This window comes from Pseudorca crassidens, chromosome 9 (genome assembly GCF_039906515.1).
Source record: "Pseudorca crassidens isolate mPseCra1 chromosome 9, mPseCra1.hap1, whole genome shotgun sequence".
NCBI lineage: Eukaryota > Metazoa > Chordata > Mammalia > Artiodactyla > Delphinidae > Pseudorca > Pseudorca crassidens.
The window spans coordinates 101,817,928-101,840,060 of record NC_090304.1 but is presented as its reverse complement, the minus strand read 5'-3'; the positions used below and the strand labels follow the sequence as shown (position 1 = coordinate 101,840,060).

Sequence of the window (22,133 nt, the reverse complement as noted above, 5' to 3'; positions counted from 1 at the left end):
AAAATTCCATCAACTTTACTGGCTGTTCAATTAAACACAATAAAGTTTAATTGGCCAGCTAAAGGCAATAGAGATGAATAAAACAAGGCACATGTTCTAGCTGTGATTTATAACATACTAGGGCAAATTAGACAAACAGAGAAATGATTCATTTTTGTGAAAGAGTGTCCAAAAAAAAAAAGTACCCATAAAGTGACTTGGGTATTCAGAAGAGGGAGAATTTGTATAGTCATTGTGTTCCTTGCCGGGGAGGTCAGAGTAGAGGTGGGTGGCAAAAGAGGAAAGGAATTGAGAAGACTAGAAGAGGAATAGGAAGAAATGAGAGTTGTAATATATCTTGAATGTACATCTTGACAGGCCTAGAAGTGGCTATGTGTGAACTGTGAATGTCACAGAGGCAGGAAATTCTTTATTTGCTGTTTCTTACATTGTATATGGAGACACCATGTAAATGCTAAGAAAATCATGACTGAGTGTGAGATGGACACTGTCCACGGGGGAAAATAACTTTTTGCCAATAGAGGAAAATCTTGAGTGTCCACCATCTGTTTTGTTGCTATTTCTGCTTAATTATAGCCATAATAAGAATTTCTAGTCCACCTCCACTCTCTAAGATAATCACAAGGATCTAGAATGGTCTTGTTTTAAAGTTTTCTACTGGGCCTCTTGGGGGAGGCCTCCTGAAGTACAGAAATGCCAGACCCTGTAATGGGAGAAATCTGTTGTTCAGAATCATTATCCTCCGACTGAGGTAGGAACCAAGCTTGAGGCACCAGGAAGGATAACACTGAATTACAGAGAGAGCTGGGGTCCTTCCAGGACAGACAGGGCAGAAAAGCAAGGGCAGGCAGACTGTGAAGGCAGAGAAACATCAATAACATTTTAAAGGGACAACTTTGGAGAAAAAATATTTTAGATTTTTGAAGTTACAATAATTGTAGTTGCAGCATGTATGAACATAAGTTCATCGTTGAGATCGTATGTCAATTCTCTGCAGAATCTCTGACACACCATATATGATAACTGGAGGATGTTATCTGTAATAAGAAGAAATCATAGAAAATAAGCCAGTGATCTAAGTTCTTTAAAGACAAGTCAAACCTGGCACTAGTCCTGTCAGTAAAAATTTATTTAGGCATCCGAGGTAGGTTTGGGGTTGGCTTCCCATCTTGTACTTCCCAAGGGGACTCAGGCAGGGAGATGAAGAAATCACAGGTCCCCTGCAGGGGTTATTTGCCTAAGTTCCCTGGAAACCCTCAACTCTTTGTACAGATGCTTCTTCCTCGTGTCTCATTTCCCCAGGTCCTCTTCTGTCTGCATGCACAGGGACCCATGCCCAGGGGTATACGGCACTTTGGTTCCTCTCTTGAGTTGGCCTTAGTCTGAGATAGGAAATTGGTGGAGTACTCGCCTAAGAATTTTCTGGGAATCTCACAGCACCTCCTCTAACTTACCCTGGAAGGTCTTTAAGATCACGCATGTCTCATGCTTCTCAGCAGCACAGACACCGAAGCCCCTTCTACAGCGATCTGTCTGTGTGCGAAGGGGCATGTTATGCATCTCAGGGGTGTCATTGCTGGAGAGCACAGAGCTGGTGTGAGGCCAGGGGAGGCAGGGACTTAGAAGAAGCTAGACCTATCCAGGCCTGGGGTGCGGGGTGTGGTGCGCGGGTAGGTGAAGAGCTGGTGGCTGGGATCCGGGAGTAAGCAGCTGGATCTCTCACCAACTCCACATCCTGGAGAAATGCCTCTGTGAGAGTTAAAGGTTTCTGGTCCCGACTTCAGCCCTTTTAACGTGGTGACTTTGAGCAAAGATTTAGCCTCTGGCTAAATGGCTTTCCGGCTTAAAAATGGTTCTGTAAATGCTGGCCTGGCTTACCTGGCAGCACTGTAGGTAGGAGTGTGATAATGAGGCTGAGAGCTTTAAACTTTTACCTGTGCTAGCATTACTACGATGGGATTTCTGAGATTGGCGGCTTACATATTGTTAGGTGATATACTCTGTTTTTAACTTGGAACTGAATCTACGTGAAGGCCTCATGAATTATATCATAGTCAGTGCCATTTTTTGTGGTACTGTGGGGTGAACTGGTCAAAATACAGGTTTAATTAAAAAAAAAAACAAAAAACACCTCTCCTGGGTGCACCTAAGTGAGAAAGTAACATTTATCGAGCATCTCATATGGGCCATGTTCTCTTACTTTGTATCTGATTTAATCCTCACAAAAGCCTTGTAAGTAGGGATTTCCCCATTTCTCTAGTGAGCAACCAGAGATACAGAGAATTTAAGACAGTGACTGAAACATTTTTTAATCTGTCTGATTCCAGTGCATCCAGTATTTTCTTTCCTGCAATCACTTGTTGTAATATAAAAATCCCTGATAAGGGCATCAAAAACCCTTGATAGCACTAAAACCAGCTACAAAATTATTCATTGTAGGCTCAGCAGATGGGATACAGATTTATAAATGGAAAGGATGTCCTGAGGAAAATCTCACTAGGAGTTTTGATTATGGGGAATGGTAGGGACAGAGTGGGGAGCACTATGATGGGGCAGCCACAGCGGCTTGAGCCCTTGACGGGGAATGGCAGAATGTTGAAAAGGGCAGACAAGTTGGCATGGAGGCCCAGGGAGCATTCTGAAGGCTGGCTTCCCCTCCCGTATAAACGTGGTCAAGACTCAGCCCCGCCTGGACGCCAGCTACACATATGGAGTTCCATGGGGCTTCCTAGATCCTGTCTCTGGAGCCCACTCAAGTCTGTGACTCACCCGCAATGCAGCAGAAGACGGATGAGAGCAACAAGAAGTGTTTGTCCATCCTGACAGAGAAGTCTGTTATACAGGAAGAAAAGAAGCCAGGGTCTGCAAGCACAAGTCTTTAGGCCACAAGAAGAAACCTTCCTCTTCATCATAGGGCAGGGATTATTCATGCCTAAGGGGAACCAATCACACAAGGTTTCCTCTGGGAGCTCAAGTTCATGCTCTCTCCACCCCATAGCAGAGAATGATAATTAATAAATGTTGGAGCTTACATGAAGTTAACTTTGTTTTTTATATACTGTTCATCATAGTAATTATTATTAATGCAGTTATGATATTATCATTCTTTTTTTTCTTTTGTTTTTCTTCTTTGATATTATCATTCTTATCCCAGTTTCACAGAGGAGGAAACAGGCTTGGTGAGATCCAGCATCTTACCCAAGATCACATATCTAGTGACTTATAGCACCAGTACTCAGAGCAAGACTTTCTAGTTCCAGAAGCCATCTTGATTGAATGCCTCTTGGAGATTTATTCATACATTCAACTAATATTTATTGAGAGCTTTTATGGACCAGGCACAGTTTCATGTGTAAGAGCAGAGCAACGAATAAGTCAAAAAAAAGCTCACCTAGCTCCACACTTCATGGATGAGAAAACGAAGAGTGAAAGAGATGCAAAGGTGTATAATCTATGACCAAGCTGGGCCTTCCACCTAGAATTTCTGATTCTCAGCCCAGAACTCTTTCACTTTACTAGAAATCTGTTCTCCAAGGCCAGGGACTCTTTACTTTGTAGGGCTGTGAAATCATCTCTAGAATTATCACATGGCTTGATCTTTAGGAAATTTATATTGTGAATCTGGCCAGTTTTGCCCATGCTTTAGGTATCTGTCTCTACAAAAGTTAACTCAGGTAAGGTTCACCATGGGTAAACCACTGGAAAATTATGACCAGTTCTGGCACTGTCAGTCTCTGAAACCCATCAGTGAGCTTATGGTACTTTGGCTAGAGGCAATAGGAATCTTCTCTCATGAATTCATTTTAACGACATGTTCTTTAGTTGTAGGAACAATATGTTCATCAAAATATCTCAAGTATGACATTTTTAGATATCAGATAAAGATCGGGTGAAATAAAGTCTTAGCTCAAATGCCACAAAATTTATAGTGTTCCTTTTCTATGACCAGAGTGTGGAGCCCATCTCTGCCTAAGAAGAGAGGCCTTAAACATGAGGGAATTTGTTCCTTTGAAAAGAATTGATTCTAGAATGGCAATCAAGATTGTGAAGTCTTTGAATCTCATTTTCTATTCTTCCATCTTTCAGGAGAAGATGTTGGAAACTAGATAGCATTTTTCAGGACTTTCCAAAGGCTTATCAAGAAGCATACTTCTGAGCCTTTATTTGTCACCTGTTTTCTCTTCTCTTTCTTTAAAGTGAGTGAGTCTAGAATCATAGCAAAGGAAGAAAAAATTCTAGGTTAAACCACAGAGGGTTTGCCCAGTTTCTATTCTTCTTCCTTCAAGGTGCCCCTTGGCAGATATTTTCTGGAAGGCCCATTGAGTTCTGAATCTCTTTTCTACGGGATTATTTTCAGTTAGGATTGTAGAATTTTGCAACTCCACCCAAGCAAGAGGTTCTCTGATCTACTTCTCATCCTACCACAGTATCTCATCCACCAGATTTTCTCTTGTAAACAATGTCTCGTGGCATGTGTGAACCTTCTAAAGTAGAATGTGTATTTGTGGATGTGAATCTGGAACTCAAAGTAGAGGTCTGAGGTAGAGATATAAAACTGAGCATCATCAGCTCATGGATGACCTCACGCTTGAGCTATGAGAATGGGACCCAGTTCTCACCCAGTCTCAGTGAATCAGAGCTCAGCTAGTTCCCAGCTGCTAACCCACCCAAAGCAAATGAAACAGTTTGTTCTAAAGCTGACTATGTCTTCAAAGTTCATTCTAGAAGACAATGTAATTAATCTTTCCATCTTTTCCAATACCCAAAGCCAAATGTAAGCCTTGCTGCAACTTAACACCTGACAGGATGCTCCCAACATCATCCTCACAGCCAGGCTCTTGGCCCTTGGATGCCAAAACCACAGTTACAGCCTCCACCTCATTGCCTCTCGCACAGGTGCCCTTTCCTGCGTGTGGCTCCTTTTGACTTCAGTTTCTGACACCTACCCTAGCAAAAGGGCCCAGGCTTCTCCTGAAATTTTAAGCACTGCGCAGGGAGTTAGTGCTTGATAGTTTCCAGGACCTTAACAAATATGAGCTTTCTCTCTTCACAGACTTTAAAATACTACTAATACCAATCCTATGATGAAAATGATTCTGAACGTCAGTAACTCACCCAGAGTCACAACGTTGGCAAGCAGCAGAGCCAGGATCTGAACCCATGTGTGTACCAAGCTTAAGTTCGGGATAAAGGGAGATGTCCTTTCTAGAATTCAGTATTGGTACAGAGGAGTGGGTACTTTAATGTCTTTTCCAGCCCTGGGAAAAATGACTCTTTTCATTGATGTCTTGCAATTGCACAATAGTGAGCAAGAGATCCCATTTTATGTGCTTGGGACAAAGTAATCTCAGCAACAAGTGCAGTGCACTGTCCCCTTGAGCCCCTCTCTTTACCCATATGCCATCACCTCCAACAAGGTGCATCTCTCTGAGTTTCTTGCTCACCCATGTCTCTAGAACCACATGACCAGCTGTCATCCCAGTGTGTCAGGTTGCCTGACATCTCTGTATTTTGACATTTGCTGTTCCTTTGGGCGCCTGTCCCTATTCACTTCTTCTAACTAACACATCACTAGCCTTCAAAGTCCGGCTCAACTATCCCTTCTTCAGGGAAGCCTTCCCTGGTCAGGCAGTCAACTTTGAATGTCTCTCATTTAGGCCCCCATAGCTAACTATGCTTGATGTACTTGTGGTCTCCTTAACTAGACAAGTCTTTGTGAGGCCACAGATTAGTGGCCTGGTTCACTTGGTGACGTCTCTTTTTGTGATGTTGGCATTTGGTATGTGTGTAGAAAATATTTGCTTTAAAAAATCCATGAATTAGTTAATAACACCTGAAGGCAAACTAGGCACATCTCACCTTTCTGCTGAAACGTCCCTTTCCTACACCACAGAAGGGACACTCAGTGTTTCCCCCACATTCAGACTATACCTGGAATCCTGAACTTAATTCCTGGTGCTTCGGTCTAAGTGAGACAAAGACAAATCTGATATTATTCTGAGATTAGTGAAGAGAGCTAAAAGGAACTAAAGTGTCCAAATCCTGTCTTGAAATATCTGAAAGGTTAAAATGTGGGGAAAAAATTTGACTTACAGAGCACAAAGCTTAGCTATACAATAATGAATAAAGAATCTATATATATATATATATATATGTGTGTGTATATGTGTCTGTGTGTGTGTGTGTATATATATATATATATATATATATATTCATCATTGAGGAGAATTTTTAAATAGATGCCTTAGGGGCATTGAGACTCCAGTTGGTGGTTTGGTTGGTTCTGGGAACATTGAGGTACTGTTCGTCACTGAAATTTTATGATTTAGCTGAAGAGCCCAAGGGCAGAACACTGGGGGAGATCAACCAGTACCTTCCACAGGCAACTGCACAGGACCAAAGTCCCAGGATGTTTGTTCTCTTTCTGCTGTGCATAGTCTTTCTGGTCTGCATGAGTAAGGGTAAGTCCTGGAGACAGAGGAAGGGTTGGTTGTTGATTAAGAGATGGGAAGATGCGGGGGAAGGAGAAATTTCCAGAATTGGCTCTTGGGGCTTTGGCCGATGCATGTGTGATTATGTCAGGGAAACTTCTTCTTTCCACAGGTGAATTTCTTGAACATCTGATAGGTATGACCACAGGTAGTCTAAAGTCCTTGGTAAAAAGGTTATTGATGACATTTTTGTAGTAAACCTTCCCCTCCATCTTTTAAGAAAGCTGTTATCCATTCCTACTATAGAATCCTAGGAGTTTGATCTTCTCCCAGACCAATTTAGTCCATTTCGTGGAGTAAGGAAGCTAAAGTCCCCGTCTTTGCTTCCTCTTCCCCATTACTGGACAAAATCATTAGGCTAGATAAGGGGTTCATTACTTGGGGACCATAGATAAATTTTACAGGAACTCCAACCTTTTGAGATTATATACAATATTTGATTTATGTCTGTATAAGTTAGCTTTCACAAGATTATCAAAGGGATCAGGGTCCCTAGAAAAGTTGGGAACCACTAGTCAATAGTAAGTTCCTGTTGGGAAGCCCCCAGGCCTGGAGAACCTTCTCCATACTGCATCCTTTAAGCACCTCTTTCTGTGTCTGGCAGAGCCTTCGACGATGTGTTATAAATGTAAAAAATATCATCTTGGGATATGCTATGAAGGCATGAGGTCCTGCACCCTGAAGTACCACCAGACCTGTGCTGTTGAAAACATTTACTTACTTACCAGAAAAGGTAGTGTTGGGTATAAAGTGACTGAGAAACAACCACCTTTTCCCCTTAGAGACAGTTACCTGCTTTTGTCCATGGAATACATGGGTGAGTAGGATGGGTGAGGATGGGGTGGTCCTGCAGAGGGTAGGGCAAAGATGGACTTTTCCTTAAGACAGCATTGAGGAAAGGAAAGGTGAGTGTTCCTTATAAGTTAGGAAATAAAATCCACTCTCTGGGTCAGTAATTGATAGACTCTGTCTTTTAGCTCATTTGGGTCTAGAGAAAGATCAGTGAGTCTCTGAAAAGAGGTTATTCCTAGGAATATGGTAGGAGAAAACAGAGTCATTACAGTTATATTCCCTTTCTTTCACCTCCTCAGGGTGGAGTATGTATTTTTATTCAAAACTGTCATGTATGACCAACTGTGAGGACATCAACTTCTTAAGTTTTGAAAAGAGGACAGAGCTCATCTGTTGCAAACATAAAAACGATTGCAACCTCGCTGAGGGAGTCTAGTTCTGCATGTCTCCTGGATTTTTGATTATTCTTCAACTCACCATCCCCCTTATCTTTTCCCCCAAACCTGTATTTTGCTCTCCACTTCTAACCAATGGTAGAGAGTGAGAAAGCCAGCTGGTAGTGAAGAGTAGCCATCATAAGGAGGCTACTAGGAGATAACTGATTCTCATTAATGATGGAGCACTAGACGGAAGTTTTGCAAATCCCCGCGCACAGCGTTTTGGTTTTCTTACGATGGTGCTGCCATGAATAATGTTGGGTTTTAAATTGGTTATTTATTATCTCCTATATGGAAATGCAAAGACTTGGGTCAAAATAATCCCAAGCTCGTCCTGGGAATTCTGTGATCATACTTTATCCTTGTCCATACCCACTCCTCTGGGCTGGGATTCTCTCTTGATTAGCTCTGACACCTGGCACTCTCCTTTTGCCCATGGGTTTTGGAGATAAAAGAAGACTAACTCCAGTTTCCCAATTTTCTGGCAACGTGAGCCACATCTTTCTCTGGTAGAGCTCTTAGGAGGAATCTCAGTCCAGGAAAAAACTGGACAGGCAAAGGGATGAGGCATCAAGGAAAATTTTAGGGGCATTTCAGTTTGTGGAAACTAAGATATGAGAAACAGTTTGGTGTGGGTGGAGTTATCATGGCCCTTCCTGGACAGGTAGCCAGGTAGCACATGGTTGAACTAGGTTATTGAATTGGAAATGGAAACCTTGTGCCAGAGTGGCTGGTCAGTCTCCTCTCATAAGAATGTGAAAAAAATGTTGATAATAAAGCAAGTTAAGATAATAGTATGTATAGAGATGCCATGTGGTAGTGTTCCAGTTACAGGGTGTCCTATGTATGATGCAGTTATGAGTAAACAGAAGGGATGATATAGCAGAAGCTAGTAGGGGTGGGAAGAGATGCAGGTGACACGGAATGGAACAAATAGACAGAGAGAAACTGTGTAGCGTTGGTGGTGAAACAACCCACCTGTGGCCAAGGTGGTGAAGCTTCCCTGGGTATAGAATAACCCTGACATTTCTCTTCTTGTGAATGAAGCTTACTACAGTTCTTGGTCCTGGATTTCCACGATCATTTTTCTCCCTTACTATGCCACATGAAATTCTTACAGTAAAACAATTACCCCTCTACTTGAAGAGTTTGGTGTACTCTTTGCCTTTGTCTGCGCCTGAAAATATAATCCTTCCTGAGGAATTCTCATCTGGGATTTTAGCTGGGATGAAGAAAGACATGTAGATAACTTTTTCAAAATAGGCAGGCAGGTTGGAAAAGCCAATGTAACATGGATATTTTGAGTTAGGGAAGCAACATATATTTTTAAAAATTTTATTGAAGTATAGTCGATTTACAATGTTGTTTTAATTTCTGCTGTACAGCAAAGTGATTCAGTTATACATATATATGTTCTTTTTCATATTCTTTTCCATTATGGTTTATCACAGGATATTGAATATAGTTCCCTGTGCTATACAGTAAAACCTTGTTGTTTATCCATCCTATATATAATAGTTTGCATCTGCTAATCCCAAACTCCCAACCCATCTCTTCCCCACCCCACTCCCCCTTGGCAACCACAAGTCTGTTTTCTGTATCTGTGAGTCTGTTTCTGTTTCATAGATATGTTCATTTGTGTCATATTTTAGATTCCACATACAAGTGATATCATATGTTATTTGTCTTTTTCTGACTTCTCTTAGTATGATAATCTCTAGGTGCATCCATGTTCCTGAAAATGACATTATTTCATTTTTTTAATGGCTGAGTAATATTCCATTGTGTATAGTACCACATCTTCTTTATCCATCATCTGTCGATGGACATTTAGGGGAAACAACATATTTTTATTTCTGGCTGTATGTGGGCTCTCTCACCCATTGAATCATGGGGTTGGGAAACATCATTTAGAAAAAAAATAGAGAGATCATTGTTTTTCACTGGGTTTCAAAATAGACTTTAAAAATATTTGTGAATCATTGTTTAGACAAAACTTGGCTTTGTTGAACAAGAAGTTTCTAATTATAAAATCTTTCCTTGATCTTTCAAGAACAAGCATTGGCATTCTCAGCAATAGAGCATTGAATATTACATTATGTAGTGGATGATTTTGATTTGATTTTGGTGCCCTGCCCAAATCCTTTTTGCTAATCAGTGCATCTGCGACCCAGCTGCATTGAGTGTTGGCTTATGACAATTCACAGCTATTTACTTCTCTGGAGATTTGCCCTCTGCCAGATGGGAGCTGCCTCGCCTGGATGCTGAACTCCCAACTAGAGCAAAGACCTCAGTCAACAAATGGCCGACTCCTTCCATCAAGCTGCATGTGCAGCTTGTGCCAGAGGCAGGCAGGTTGGAAAAAGCCTGCAGTGCAATTTTTGTGCCAGAGCTTTTCCATGGGCTCTGACTAAAGCCAGTCTCCAGTTGAGACCATGTTACTGTTAACATTTCCCCTGACCTCCCTGCTTTCTTTACTCCCCCTCTAAATTTTAAGCTGGGAAGACCAAGTGTTTTCTGCCATCATAGGGCATGGAGCTCTAAAATAAGATGAGGAAATTCCCCAGCAGTCCAGTGGTTAGGATGCTGAGCTTTCACTGCCGAGTGCACAGGTTCGATCCCTGGTCGGGGAACTAAGATCCCACAAGCCGCGTGGTGTGGGCAAAAATTTCAAAAAAATTTTTTTTAATTAAAATTTTTTTTTTAAATATAAAATAAAACAAGATGAGGTTGGGTTAGAAAATGCAGTTACATTTTGGTGCCTCTGAGTGACAGTGCACGTAGTGTGTGAATTAGCTCCTCACGAATGGGGAGAATCTTTTTTATTAGGCTTCCTTACAGCCTAGATAAAATTGCTGTAATCTTGGAGAGAATTTTCTCTTGGTTTACCCCATCTTGGGATATTCTTCCTGTTTCCATTTTCCAACTTGAACAAATGAACAGAATAAGACCTAGGTGAAAATTTCTTTACCCCCATGATAGCACACCAAGTATCAATCCTGAAATAAGCATAAGCTCTTTTTTCATATATGCAAATTTTTTCTTCACATATCATTTTAAAGACAGTAATTTGCCTACTAATCTAAAGGTTAATTTGGAGTTGACTGGTACATAATACATGCAACCTTATGCATTAAATCAAAATAATTTTCACATATATTAAAGATTTAAATGTAATAAAATCCTTACTTCTTAATTGTTGTGACTATTACTGTTTGACCTCTTAGTGTGCAATAGACACGTGTTTTGTACTTTTCATAAATGGTCTCATTTAATCTTCACAACTTCCTATGAAGTAGCTAGTATTGTAAAACAATGTAATAGATGAAAAACCTGAAGAAGAGGTTGCCCAGAAGCTAATTGGGTTAACTCAACAAGTATCACACAATTTTCCAGTTATTATTGATGCATAAAAAATGATTGTGTTCACTAGTACTGTGGGTCAGCAATTCAGAAAGTAGGTAGTAGGGATGGCTTGTCTCTGCTGCATGATGTCTACGACCGCAGCTGGAGAGACTTGAAGGCTGGAGGTGACTCGAGAGTGGGAGACTGGAATTATTCAGAGGTGTCTTCACGTCTACATTTTTGCAGTTGTTACTCGTATAAGTTGTGATGTCACCTGGGGCTGTTGGTCAGAACACCTACATATGGACTCCATATGACTTGGACCCCTGTACTGCATGGAGGCCCAGGCTCCTTACACAGAAGCTTAGGGGCTCTAAAGGCAAGTGTATATTCTAACAAGGTGGAAGTTGCATCACATTTGGAAGTCGTGCATCATCACTTCTGCTACATTCTGTTGGTTATAAGTGAATCACAAGCCTCGCCAGGTTCCACTTTTTTTTTTTTTTTTTTTCGGTACGCGGGCCTCTCACTGCTGTGGCCTCTCCCGTTGCGGAGCACAGGCTCCGGACGCGCAGGCTCAGCGGCCATGGCTCACGGGCCCAGCCGCTCCGCGGCATGTGGGATCTTCCTGGACCCGGGCATGAACCCGTGTCCCCTGCATCGGCAGGTGGACTCTCAACCACTGCGCCACCAGGGAAGCCCAGGTTCCACTTTTGATTGGAGAGTAGGTAAGTTGTAGAAGAGCTTGTGATATGGGAGATACTGTTGTAGCCATCTTTGGAAAATACAGTCTGTTACAACTAGTTAATGGCAGAGCTGGAATTGAATCCAGTATTTATACAATCCCAAAGCTCTCTCTCATTCTAAGCTCACTATTATATTAAAGATATTTAGAAATATTTATATAATCTAGTGATAGAGGGAGCTTTTCTAATCATGGCATCAGTCACAAAACAGGACAAAATTGATAGATTTGGAAATTCCCTGTCAGTCCAGTGGTTAGGACTTGGTGCTTTCACTGCCAGGGTTTGATCCCTGGTCGGGGAACTAAGATCCCACAAGCTGCATGGTGAGGCCAAAGAAAAGATTGATACATTTGACCACATACAGAAGTAAATGTTTTTGTATGGTAAATCAAAACCATCAAAAAAAACCCCCACATAATATAAAGATTGTAATTTTCCCTTAGCTGTTGTATTTTTAGTTGAATACCTAAAGAGAATAAAGCTCCCTAAAGACCTGTTACCATGATTGTCTATTGTTGTCAAAGAAAGGATTGTGGAAATAAGAAAAAAAAAGAAGAATCTCCAGTGGGTCAGAGAGCAGGATGGAGAAGGGTAGAGAATTGATCTGAAAGGGGTAAATGGAAGAAAACCAGTACACTCCACCACCTTTACCTCTCAGCATCCATTCTCCTTCATTTAGGTGGAAACTGCATTCCCAGCACGGGGAATGAGAAACTTCCCATTACAACCTTGGAAGATGATAGAGATTCAGTCATATTATCACCCCAAACTAGGAATAGCTACCCGCAGGGCTGTTTCTGGTGGGAGTCAAGAGAGAGCCTTGAAATGAGCAAGCAATGTAAAATCTTCGCTGAAGGCCCCACTCCTGTAACTGACGTGAGGCTGAGCATAATGCTCACAGATGCATTCACAGTGTCTGCTCCACCTTCTCTCACTTCTGCCAGTGTCTCAGCTGGACAGGGTTCTTGACCTGATGGCATAGTCCAGCCTTCATTCCTGTAAGATCTGAACCCTTGGTGGTTTTGTCCTTATTGCATTGTTGCAGGTTTCTATTGAACAAGTCTGTTGGACAAGAGAGTACTAAGGATGTTCCAGCATATCCTGTGGTTTTCAAAAAAAGTTCTTCTTCTCTTCATTGAGTAGCAGCAACCTAAGTTCCCTTGTAATCCAAACAAATCACCACAGTCAGTGCAGTGAATTTTTCTCCGCCTCTTAGCAACAGGCATTTGAGACACTGTGATGTTCTGCTCCCTCTCCCCTGCCCCCACCCTCTCTTATCACAGGCATTGTAGGTTGACGGGGGTGGGGTGAGGCATTCCCTTTATACCATAGGAGAACTGTCCAATAGGTGGTTCCCAGGTTCCATCATAAATGAAAGGTAAAGGAATTTGGAAAACTCTTTCTCAGAATAATTCCCTGGCTTATTGTCATGTTGCATACTCTGTTTTAAAATGTAAAACCCTGCCTATTACTACATTATTTTAATTTTCTTTTGTTTTATACCAAATCTCATTTTATTCCTGGACAGAGGGTTACCCAGGCTGGAATGGGGTCGGGTTGGTTCCTGAAGGAGACAAAAGAGAAAAATCACATGAAAGATAAAACAGAGCTTTTCCTGGTACCACTTTTCCCAGTCTTAGAAGCCTCTGCAACTGCGTGCAGGACTTGGGCTGCTGGGCCACACGTACTTCAGTGCCTCTCAGCTAGGCTGAGCTTTGGGTTCAGAATGTCAACTTGAGAGACTTCAGATTTCTCCTGTCAACCAACATAGCGTTTCTTCTATCTTCCTCCTCTTAAATTCACTGTATTAACAGTGAGAATTTTCTAGGAGCTCCCCTTGTATCTTATGAAATCTAAGCTTCTACAGTAATATTTTGCTGTTAAAAGCCTCAGAAATCTTCTCCCATGAGTCCTGAATTTCCCAACTATGTTCCTATGTTTCCTATTTGCATGGTCTCTGCAATAATTTATCTAACCTCAGCATATAAGAAAAGATATTTTGGGTTTTCTTCCAGCAGGCGGCCAGAAGTTAAGTGTACTTTCTCTAATATTATCCATGAAACCAAGTTTCTATTCTAGGGCTGTTGAAGACTGGCCATCTACCCTGAGGCATTGGCTGCTTTGAAACCACAGGCAGAGTGTAGCACAGGCCCGGAGGCTTTCTCACACTTGGCCACCCTCTGGCTCAAGAGAGCACACGTTGCCACATTTTAGCAGTTTGATCCAGCAGCAGTTCAAAGTACTCCTCTCTAAGGTTTGTTTCTGCGCTTCCTGAAAACTTCCTATTCAAAGGGCTCCTCTTGTAACTATATTTGAGAGTAAAGGAGGTTTAGTCTTATATTCACTCCTAATTCAGTTTAATCCTATAACTGCTTCTCAGTGCAGTCTTGTTTCCACAATAGGCTCTGGTTCATTGGATGCTGGTCACCCTCTGGGACTCCTCAGCCACTGTCCTTCTTGATGTAATAAAATTTACTATAATTATAATTTTTACATTAAATAGGTAATGAGCATTTTCTTGTGCCAAGTGCTGATCTAAGCCATTGACACACATTAACTCATTTTATTCTTACTGCAACCTTATGAAGTACAGAAAGTTAATATACTTTGGTAAAGTCGCATATTACAGTAGAGCTGTCATTTGAACCCAGAATTCATAGGAGCATTATTTTAAACTGATATGATACTGCTACCATAAAATGGGCCTCAATAAAGAAGTTAATGTACGAAGGCCCAGTTCCTTCATTCCTAACAATACCACCTTTCAGGGCTGAATGAATATATCAGACTTTATGGAGTGTCTGGCATAGGTGGAGCAAAAATGCAAACCATTGGGTTGGCCAAAAAAGTTCATTCGGGTTTTCTGTACCATCTTATGGAAAAACCCAAACGAAATTTTTGCAATACATGCTAAATATGGCTAGCTCCATAGTCCAATGGAAAGAGAAGGAAAGTGAAATCTATCCCAGGTGGCCCTCTCACGCATATGACCCAGATCCTAGCTTTGTTCTGTCAACCTAAATTAAGAGGTAAACCGAAGCAAGTTTGAATGACCAGAAATTGAGTTTATTCAGGAAGAGCAGAGGAATTGCAATTCGGAAAATGTATACTGTAGCAAGATACAGGCATGTTTGTTGAGGGTTTGGGGTGAGCTGTATTTATGGGCAATGAGTGCAAAGAGGGGTAAGTCCAGCCAGAGTCCAAGCAGTAAGTTCATTGGCTTGAGGATGGGGAGAGATTCCTGCTGGATGTTCATTGGTCAAGAGGTAAGTCTCAACCTTCTGTAAATCAGGCACTTATGGGAAATCAGTCTCAGTAAGTTCTGTTCTTCTCAGGGAGCATGCGTGAGATTCTTCGTTACATATCCTCCAGTTCCATTTTAGATGGAAATCTAAATCCCTTCCTCTGTTCCTCTGAATCCTTCTTCAAAGCACTATTTACCCCCTCCTTCTATTGTTCTTAGTAGCAACCCCAGCACCTCGAACAATTCCCCAATATCTATCAGATGGGAAGCATCCAATATATTTGTTGATGGTTGTGTAATTGAGTGTTAATTAATACTCTGTTAGGCCTGCTCCCTCCCCAGCAGTCTGATGGCAGTACTTGGCAACCCATAGAATTTTGTTTCTGAAGCGATGCATTGGCCCACATTGCTATGGGCTTGAGGATGTATGTTTCAGGAGGACAGTCTGGGATGAGCTTTAGCTCTCTAAAGCCAGCCCAAAGTTCAGCGAGTGGTTTCAGCTCCTCAAAACCTATTACCTTTGAAATCTTCCCAGCAATACAAGATGAGGCAAAGCCCCCTCAATCATGGGGAGTTTAGTTGTAAACGATCTTATCCCAAATGTAAACATCGATTTTCAAAGATAAACATCCTACTAAATGAATTGTAACCTCATGGAGTTCCATCAACTATGAGGACACATTTTTCATGAATATGCTCAGTGTTACAAGGGCTTCCGTATTCCTCCTCCTGTTTCAAACCCTGCCTAGAAGCTCAGGTGCATAAAAAGGCCGTGAATGCTCTCTTTTTATTTTCTTCTTTTTAATTTTATTTTTTGATTTTTTTTTTTTATTGAGGCAACCTTGGTTTACAACATTATGTTACTTTCATGTGTACAACAGTATATTTCTACTTCTGTGCATACTACAGTGTGCTCACCACCAAAAATTTAGTTTCTCTTCATCATACAGTTAGCTCCCTATACCCATTTCGCCCTCCAGCTGCCCCTTCCTCTCTGGTAACTACTACAGGTGACCCTTGAACAATGTGAGCGTTGGGACAACAACCCTCCACCAGTCAAAAATCCACATATAACTTTACAGTCAGGCTTCCTTATAGGAAATTCCACATTCGGGGATTCAGCCAACAGTGGATTGTGTGGTACTGTAGTAAGTATTTAGTGAAAAGAATCTGAGAATAAGTGGACCCACACGATTCAAACCCTTGTTGTTCAAGGGTCAACTGTACTCTGTTCTCTGTATCTCCATGTTTGTTTTGTTTGGTTGGGTTTGTAGTGATTTTGGTTTTTATTTGTTTTTACTATTCCATCTATGAGTGAAATCATATAGTATTTGTCTTTTTCCATCTGACATTTCTCTTAGCATAATACCCTTAAGACCCATCTGTGTTGTTACAAAAAATGGCAAGATTTCATCTTTTTTAAAGGCTGAGTAGTATTCCATTGTGTGTGTGTGTGTGTGTGTGTGTATATATATATATATACACACACACCACATTTTCTTTATCCGTTCTTCCACTGATGGGCACTTAGGCTGTTTCCATAACTTGGCTAATGTAAATAATACCTAGATGAACATTGGGTGCATATACCTTTTCAAATTACTGTTTTTGTATTTTTTGGATAAATACCCAGAAGTGGAATAGGTGAATCATATGGTAATGGTAATTCTATTCTTAATTTTTTTGAGGACTATCCATACTGTTTTCCAGTGTGGCTACACTGATTACATTCCTAGCAACATTGTATAAGGGTTCCCTTTTCTCCACATACTCTCCAACACTTGCTATTTCTTGCTTTTTTGATAATAATCATTCTATTTTGATAATAGCACATTCATGGGTGTGAGATGATATCTCATTGTGGGTTTGATTTGCATTTCCCTAATAATTAATGATGTTGAACATCTTTTCATGTGTCTGTTGGCCATCTGTATGTCCTTGGAAAAATATCTGTTCAGTTCCTTTGCCCATTTTTCAATCGAGTTGTTGTTGTTGAGTTCTTTATACTTTGGATGTTAACACTGTTTGGATATATGATTTGCAAATATCTTTTCCCATTCATTAGGTTGTCTTTTTGTTTTGCTGATGTTTTCCTTTGCTGTGCAGAATATTTAGTAGTCTCATTTGTTTATTTTTGCTTTTGTTTCCCTTGCCTGAGGAGTCATAGCCAGAAAGATTGCTGAGACCAATGTCAAAGAGCATATTGTTTTCTTCTAAAAGTTTTATGGTTTCAGGTCTTACATTCAAGTCTTCAATCCATTTTGGGTTGATTTTTGTGTAGGGTGTAAGATAGTGGTCCAGTTTTTGTTTTGTTTGGGGGGTTGTTTTTTTGTGTGTGTGCATGTGGCTGTCCAATTTTCCCAACACCTTTCTCCATTGTATGCTCTTTGCTCCTTCATTGTAATTAATTGTTCATATATGTCTGGCTTTATTTCTGGGCTCTCAATTCTGCTTCATTGATCGAAGTATCTGTTTTTCTGCCAATACCATGATGTTTTGATTACTGTAGCTTTGTAATATAGTTTGAAATCAGGGAGTGTAATACCTCCAGCTTTGTTCTTTTTTTCTCAGGATTGCTTGTTATTTGGACTCTTGTGGTTCCATATAAATTTTAGAATTTTTTGTTATATTTCTGTGAAAAATGTCCTTGGAATTTTGATAGGGATTGCATTGAATCTGTAGATTGTTTTAGGTTATATGGACATTTTAACAATGTTAATGCTTCCAATCAATGAGTATGAAACACCTTTCCATTTTTTGTGTCTTCTTCAATTTCAACAATGTCTTTAGTTTTCAGTATACAGGTCTTTCACCTCCTTGGTTAAAGTTATTTTGTGCTGTTTTATTCTTTTTCTGTAATTGTAAATGGGATTGTTTTCTTAATTTCTTTTCTGATATCTCATTGTTAGCATATAGAAATGCAAGATTTTTTTGTAGGTTGATTTTGTACCCTGCAACTTCACTGTATTCATTTATTGTTTCTAATAGTTTTTTGGTGGAGTCTTCAGGATTTTCTATACATGAAATCATGTCATCTGCAAATATTGACAATTTTACTTCTTCCTTTCCAATTTGAATGCATTTTGTTTCTTTTTCTTGCCTAATTGCTCTGGCTAGGACTTCCAATACTGTGTTGAATAAGAGTGGTAAGAGTGAAAATTCTTGTCTTGTTCCTGATTCTAGAGAGGTAGTTTTCAGTTTTTCACCATTGAGTATTAGGTTAGCTGTGGGCTTGTCATATATGTCCTTTATTATGTTGAGGTTTGTTCCTTCTATACCCATTTTATTGAGAGGTTTTTTTTTTATCATAAGATTTTTTTGAATCTTGTCAAATGCTTTTTTTGGATCTATTGATATGATCATGTGATTTTTATCCTTGATTTTGTTAATGTAGTGTATCATATTGATTGATTTGCAGATGTTGAACCATCCTTGCATCCCTGGAATAAATCACTTGATCATGGTATATGACCCTTTTAATGTATACAGTAATACATTACAGTATTTGGTTGGCTAATATTTTGTTTTAGGATTTTTGTATCTATGTCCATCAAAGATATTGGCTTATATTTTTCCTTTTTGTGTTGTCCTTCTCTAGTTTTGGTATCAAGGTAATGTTGGTCTCATAAAATTAGGGAGTGTTCCTGCCTCTTCAATTTTTTGGAAGGGTTTGAGAAGAATACATATTAAATCTTCTTTGAATGTTTATTAAAATTCACCTGTGAAGCAGTCTGGTCCTGGACATTTTTGTTTCTTGGGTGCTATTTTGTTTTTCTATTTCTTCATGATTCAGTCTTGAAAAGCTGTACAATTCTAAGAATTTGTCGATTTCTTCTAGTTTTATCTTTTATTGGCATATAGCTCTTTATAATATTCTCTTATTATTCTTTGTATTTCTGTGGTATCCATTGCTATTTCTCCTCTTTCATTTCTTATTTCATTTATCAGGCCTCCTCTATTTTTTCTTAGTGAGTCTAGCTAAAGTCTTGTCAATTTGTTTATCTTTTCAAAGAACCAGCTATTTGATCAATATTTTCTGTTGTCTTTTTAGTCTCTGTTTCATTTATTTGTGCTCTGATCTTTATTTCCTCCCTTATACTGACTTTGGGCTTTGCTTTCTTCTTTTCTAGTTCCCTTAGGTGTAAGATTAGCTTGTCTATTTGAGATTTTTCTTCTTTCTTTCATAGACCTGTATGGGTATAAACGTCCCTCTAGTACTACATTTGCTGCCTCCCATAGATTTTAGGTTTTCATTTTTATTTGCCTTTAGGTATTTTTTTGATTTCTTCTTTGATATCTTCATTGACCCAATAGTTGTTCAAAAACATGTTGTTCAGTCTCCACATATTTGTTATTTTTCTAGCTTTCTTCATGTAATTGATTTCTAGTTTCATATGACTTTGATTGGAAAAGGTGCTTGGTATGATTTCAATCTTCTTAAATTTATTAAGACTTGTTTTGTGTTCCAACATACAGTCTTTCTTTGAGAAAGTTCATGTGCACTTGAGAGGAATGTGTATTCTGCTGCATTTGAATGGTATGTTCTATACAAATCTATCAAATCCATTGGATCAGATGTTTCATTTAAGGCTGCTCTTACCTTATTCACTTTCTGTCTGGATGATCTATCCATCGATTTAAATAGGATGTAAAAGTCCCCTACTATGGTTGTGTTGCTCTTAACTTCTCCCTTTGTATCTGTTAATATTTTCTTTATGTATTTTGGTGCTCCTATGTTAGGTGCATATATATTAATAAATGTTATGTCTTCTTGATGGATTGTTCCCTTTATCATTCTATAATGTCTGTGTTTGCCTCTGGTTATATTTTTTGATTTGAAGTCTATTTTTGTCTTATATGAGTATGGCTACACCCACTTTTTTTTTTTTTTTTTTGACTGCCATTTGCTTGGAATATCATCTTCCATCCCTTCACTTTGAGACTATGTTTTCCTTTAGAGCTGAGATGGGTCTTCTGGAGGTAGCACATAGTTGCGTCTGTTTTTTCATCCATCCAACAGCTCTCTGTATTTTGATTGGTACATTCAATCCATTTACATTTTGGGTGATCATTTGTCTTTTGTTTCCTGGTTGCTGTGTATCTCTATTTTTTCTTTTTCCTCCTGTTTCTCTCTGCTATTTTAGTTTGGTGGTTTTCTATAATGTTTTTCTCAGTTTCATCTTTTTTAAAAAAATATTTTGTGTCTCTGCTCTAGATTTATATTTTGTGTTTACCCTGATGTTTGTAAAAAACATCTCATAAGTAAAATAGTCCTTTTCTGCTGATAGCATCTTCATTTGCCTACATGGGTTTCATTCTTTTCCTCTTCCCCTTTTATGTTTTTGTTGTCTCAAATTATCCCTTTTTATGTTATTCATTACCAAATTGGAGTAGCTATAGTTATGTTTTCTGCTTTTCCCCCCTTTTAACCTTTATGCTATAATAAAGTGTTTAAAATGTTTTGTGATATAAGAGTTGCAATTTTCTGATTCTGTCTCTCTAGTTATCACCTTCCTCAAAGTTTTGTGCACTTTTGCCTTTTTATTTCTGGTAGAAGAGCTCTTTTCAACATTTCTTGTGGGGCAGGTCTAGTAATATTGATGAACTCCCTCAGCTTTTGTTTGTCTGGGAATGCCTTTATTTCTCCTTCATATCTAAAGGATAACTTTGCTGGATAGAGAATTCTTGGCCAACAGTTTTTATCTTTCAGTATTTTGAGAATGTCATTCTACTCCCTCCTGGCCTATAGAATTTCGGCTGAGAAATTTGCTGATGGCCTAATGTGGTGGGGGTGGCAGGGGCTGTCTCTTCGTAGGTTATCATCCTTTTTTTCCTTGGCTGACTTTCAAATTCTTTCTTTGTCTTTGACTTTTGACAGTTTTGTCTTGGAGATGGTCTTTTTGCATTGAAGTAATAAGGTGTTCTCTTAGCTTCACGGACTTGTATATCTGGTTCCTTGCCAGGTTTAGGAAGTTTCAGGTATTATTTCTTTAAATAAACTCTCTCCTCCCTTCTCCCTCTCTTCTCCTTTTGGGGTAGCCATTACCCTAATGTTGCCCTTCCTAAAAGAGTTGGATAGCTCTTGTAGACTTTCCTCATTTTTTTTTTTTTAGATCTTAATTTTCTTTCCTCTTCTACCTGTATCATTTCTAGATTTCTATCTTCTAGCTTGCTAATTCTGTCTTCCATATGATCTGCTCTATTTCCAATGCTTTCTAATGCATTGTCCATCTTGTTTATTGAGTTCTTCAGCTCCAGAATAATTTCTGCTTGCTTCTTTCTTAGAGTTTCAATCTCTGGTAAAGTGTTACTTCTGTTCATTAATTTTATTCCTGAGCTCATTGAATTGCCTTGCTTGTAGCTCATTGAATTTCATGACAGCTATTTTGAATTCTCTATCAGTTAGACTGTAATATTCTGTGACTTTAAGTTTGATTTCTGGAAAATTTTCATTTTCTTTTTGTGTATTACTGTGGTTCTTCATGGTGCTTGATAAGTTGTTTCTCTGCCAGTACATTTGAAGAAGCAATCACCTTTCTTCTTTAGATTAAGCTTTTATTTTTTTTAACTTGATTCTAATGATTCAACAGGTTAGAAATTAGAGGTCTCTCTTTTGTTTTGCAATAAGTGGCACTATAGTACAAGTTTTTGGGGTTTCTTGCACCTGAACTGCCTCTGGTTATGTTTGAGAGTCTGCACTCTGTCACGGCTGTAGCCCTGTGCCCGCCTTAATGCTGCTTGTGCCTCTGGAGTTATTGGTGTCTTACTATTGCCAGTGTCACTGGCCTCACCTCCTAGGGCACAGGGACGGCAGGCACTTCCACTGCAGCTTGGATCTCCTGAGTTGCACTCTCCACTGCTGTGGGGGAAGAAGGGAGCTGGGATCAGCATACCTCTGCCATTTTGGGTATTGTTGGGTTGGTGGGAGCCACTGCTGTAGGTGGTGGCCTAGGGACCGGAATTGTGGATGCCTCTGTGGCTGGAGGGATGAGTTCACAGGCTCCTCTGTCCCTGCTGTTCAGTTACCTGTGTCTGTGAGCACCGCCGCAGCTGTGGGGCCAGAGGCATGTGTCTACCT

At 39.8% G+C, this 22,133-nt stretch overlaps 2 protein-coding genes and 1 long non-coding RNA gene across 4 annotated transcripts in view; 2 read left to right on the top strand and 1 right to left on the bottom strand.

The window, feature by feature from the left end:
• LOC137231020 (uncharacterized) overlaps nt 1-22,133 on the top strand; it is a 76,347-nt gene that overhangs the window by 11,295 nt on the left and 42,919 nt on the right. The gene's annotated exons all lie outside the window — the stretch shown is intronic.
• Nucleotides 872-2,944, bottom strand: LOC137230611 (prostate and testis expressed protein 3-like). Its single transcript, XM_067750333.1, is given in 5 exon segments — nt 872-966; nt 969-1,037; nt 1,455-1,547; nt 1,550-1,576; nt 2,770-2,944. Coding segments are annotated over 5 exon segments (333 nt in total). The 5' UTR covers nt 2,819-2,944.
• PATE2 (prostate and testis expressed 2) lies at nt 6,217-8,816 on the top strand. Its single transcript, XM_067747693.1, has 3 exons — nt 6,217-6,461; nt 7,096-7,224; nt 7,583-8,816. The coding sequence occupies exons 1-3, from the start codon at nt 6,410-6,412 to the stop codon at nt 7,717-7,719; spliced, it is 318 nt and encodes a 105-aa protein (XP_067603794.1). The 5' UTR covers nt 6,217-6,409; the 3' UTR covers nt 7,720-8,816.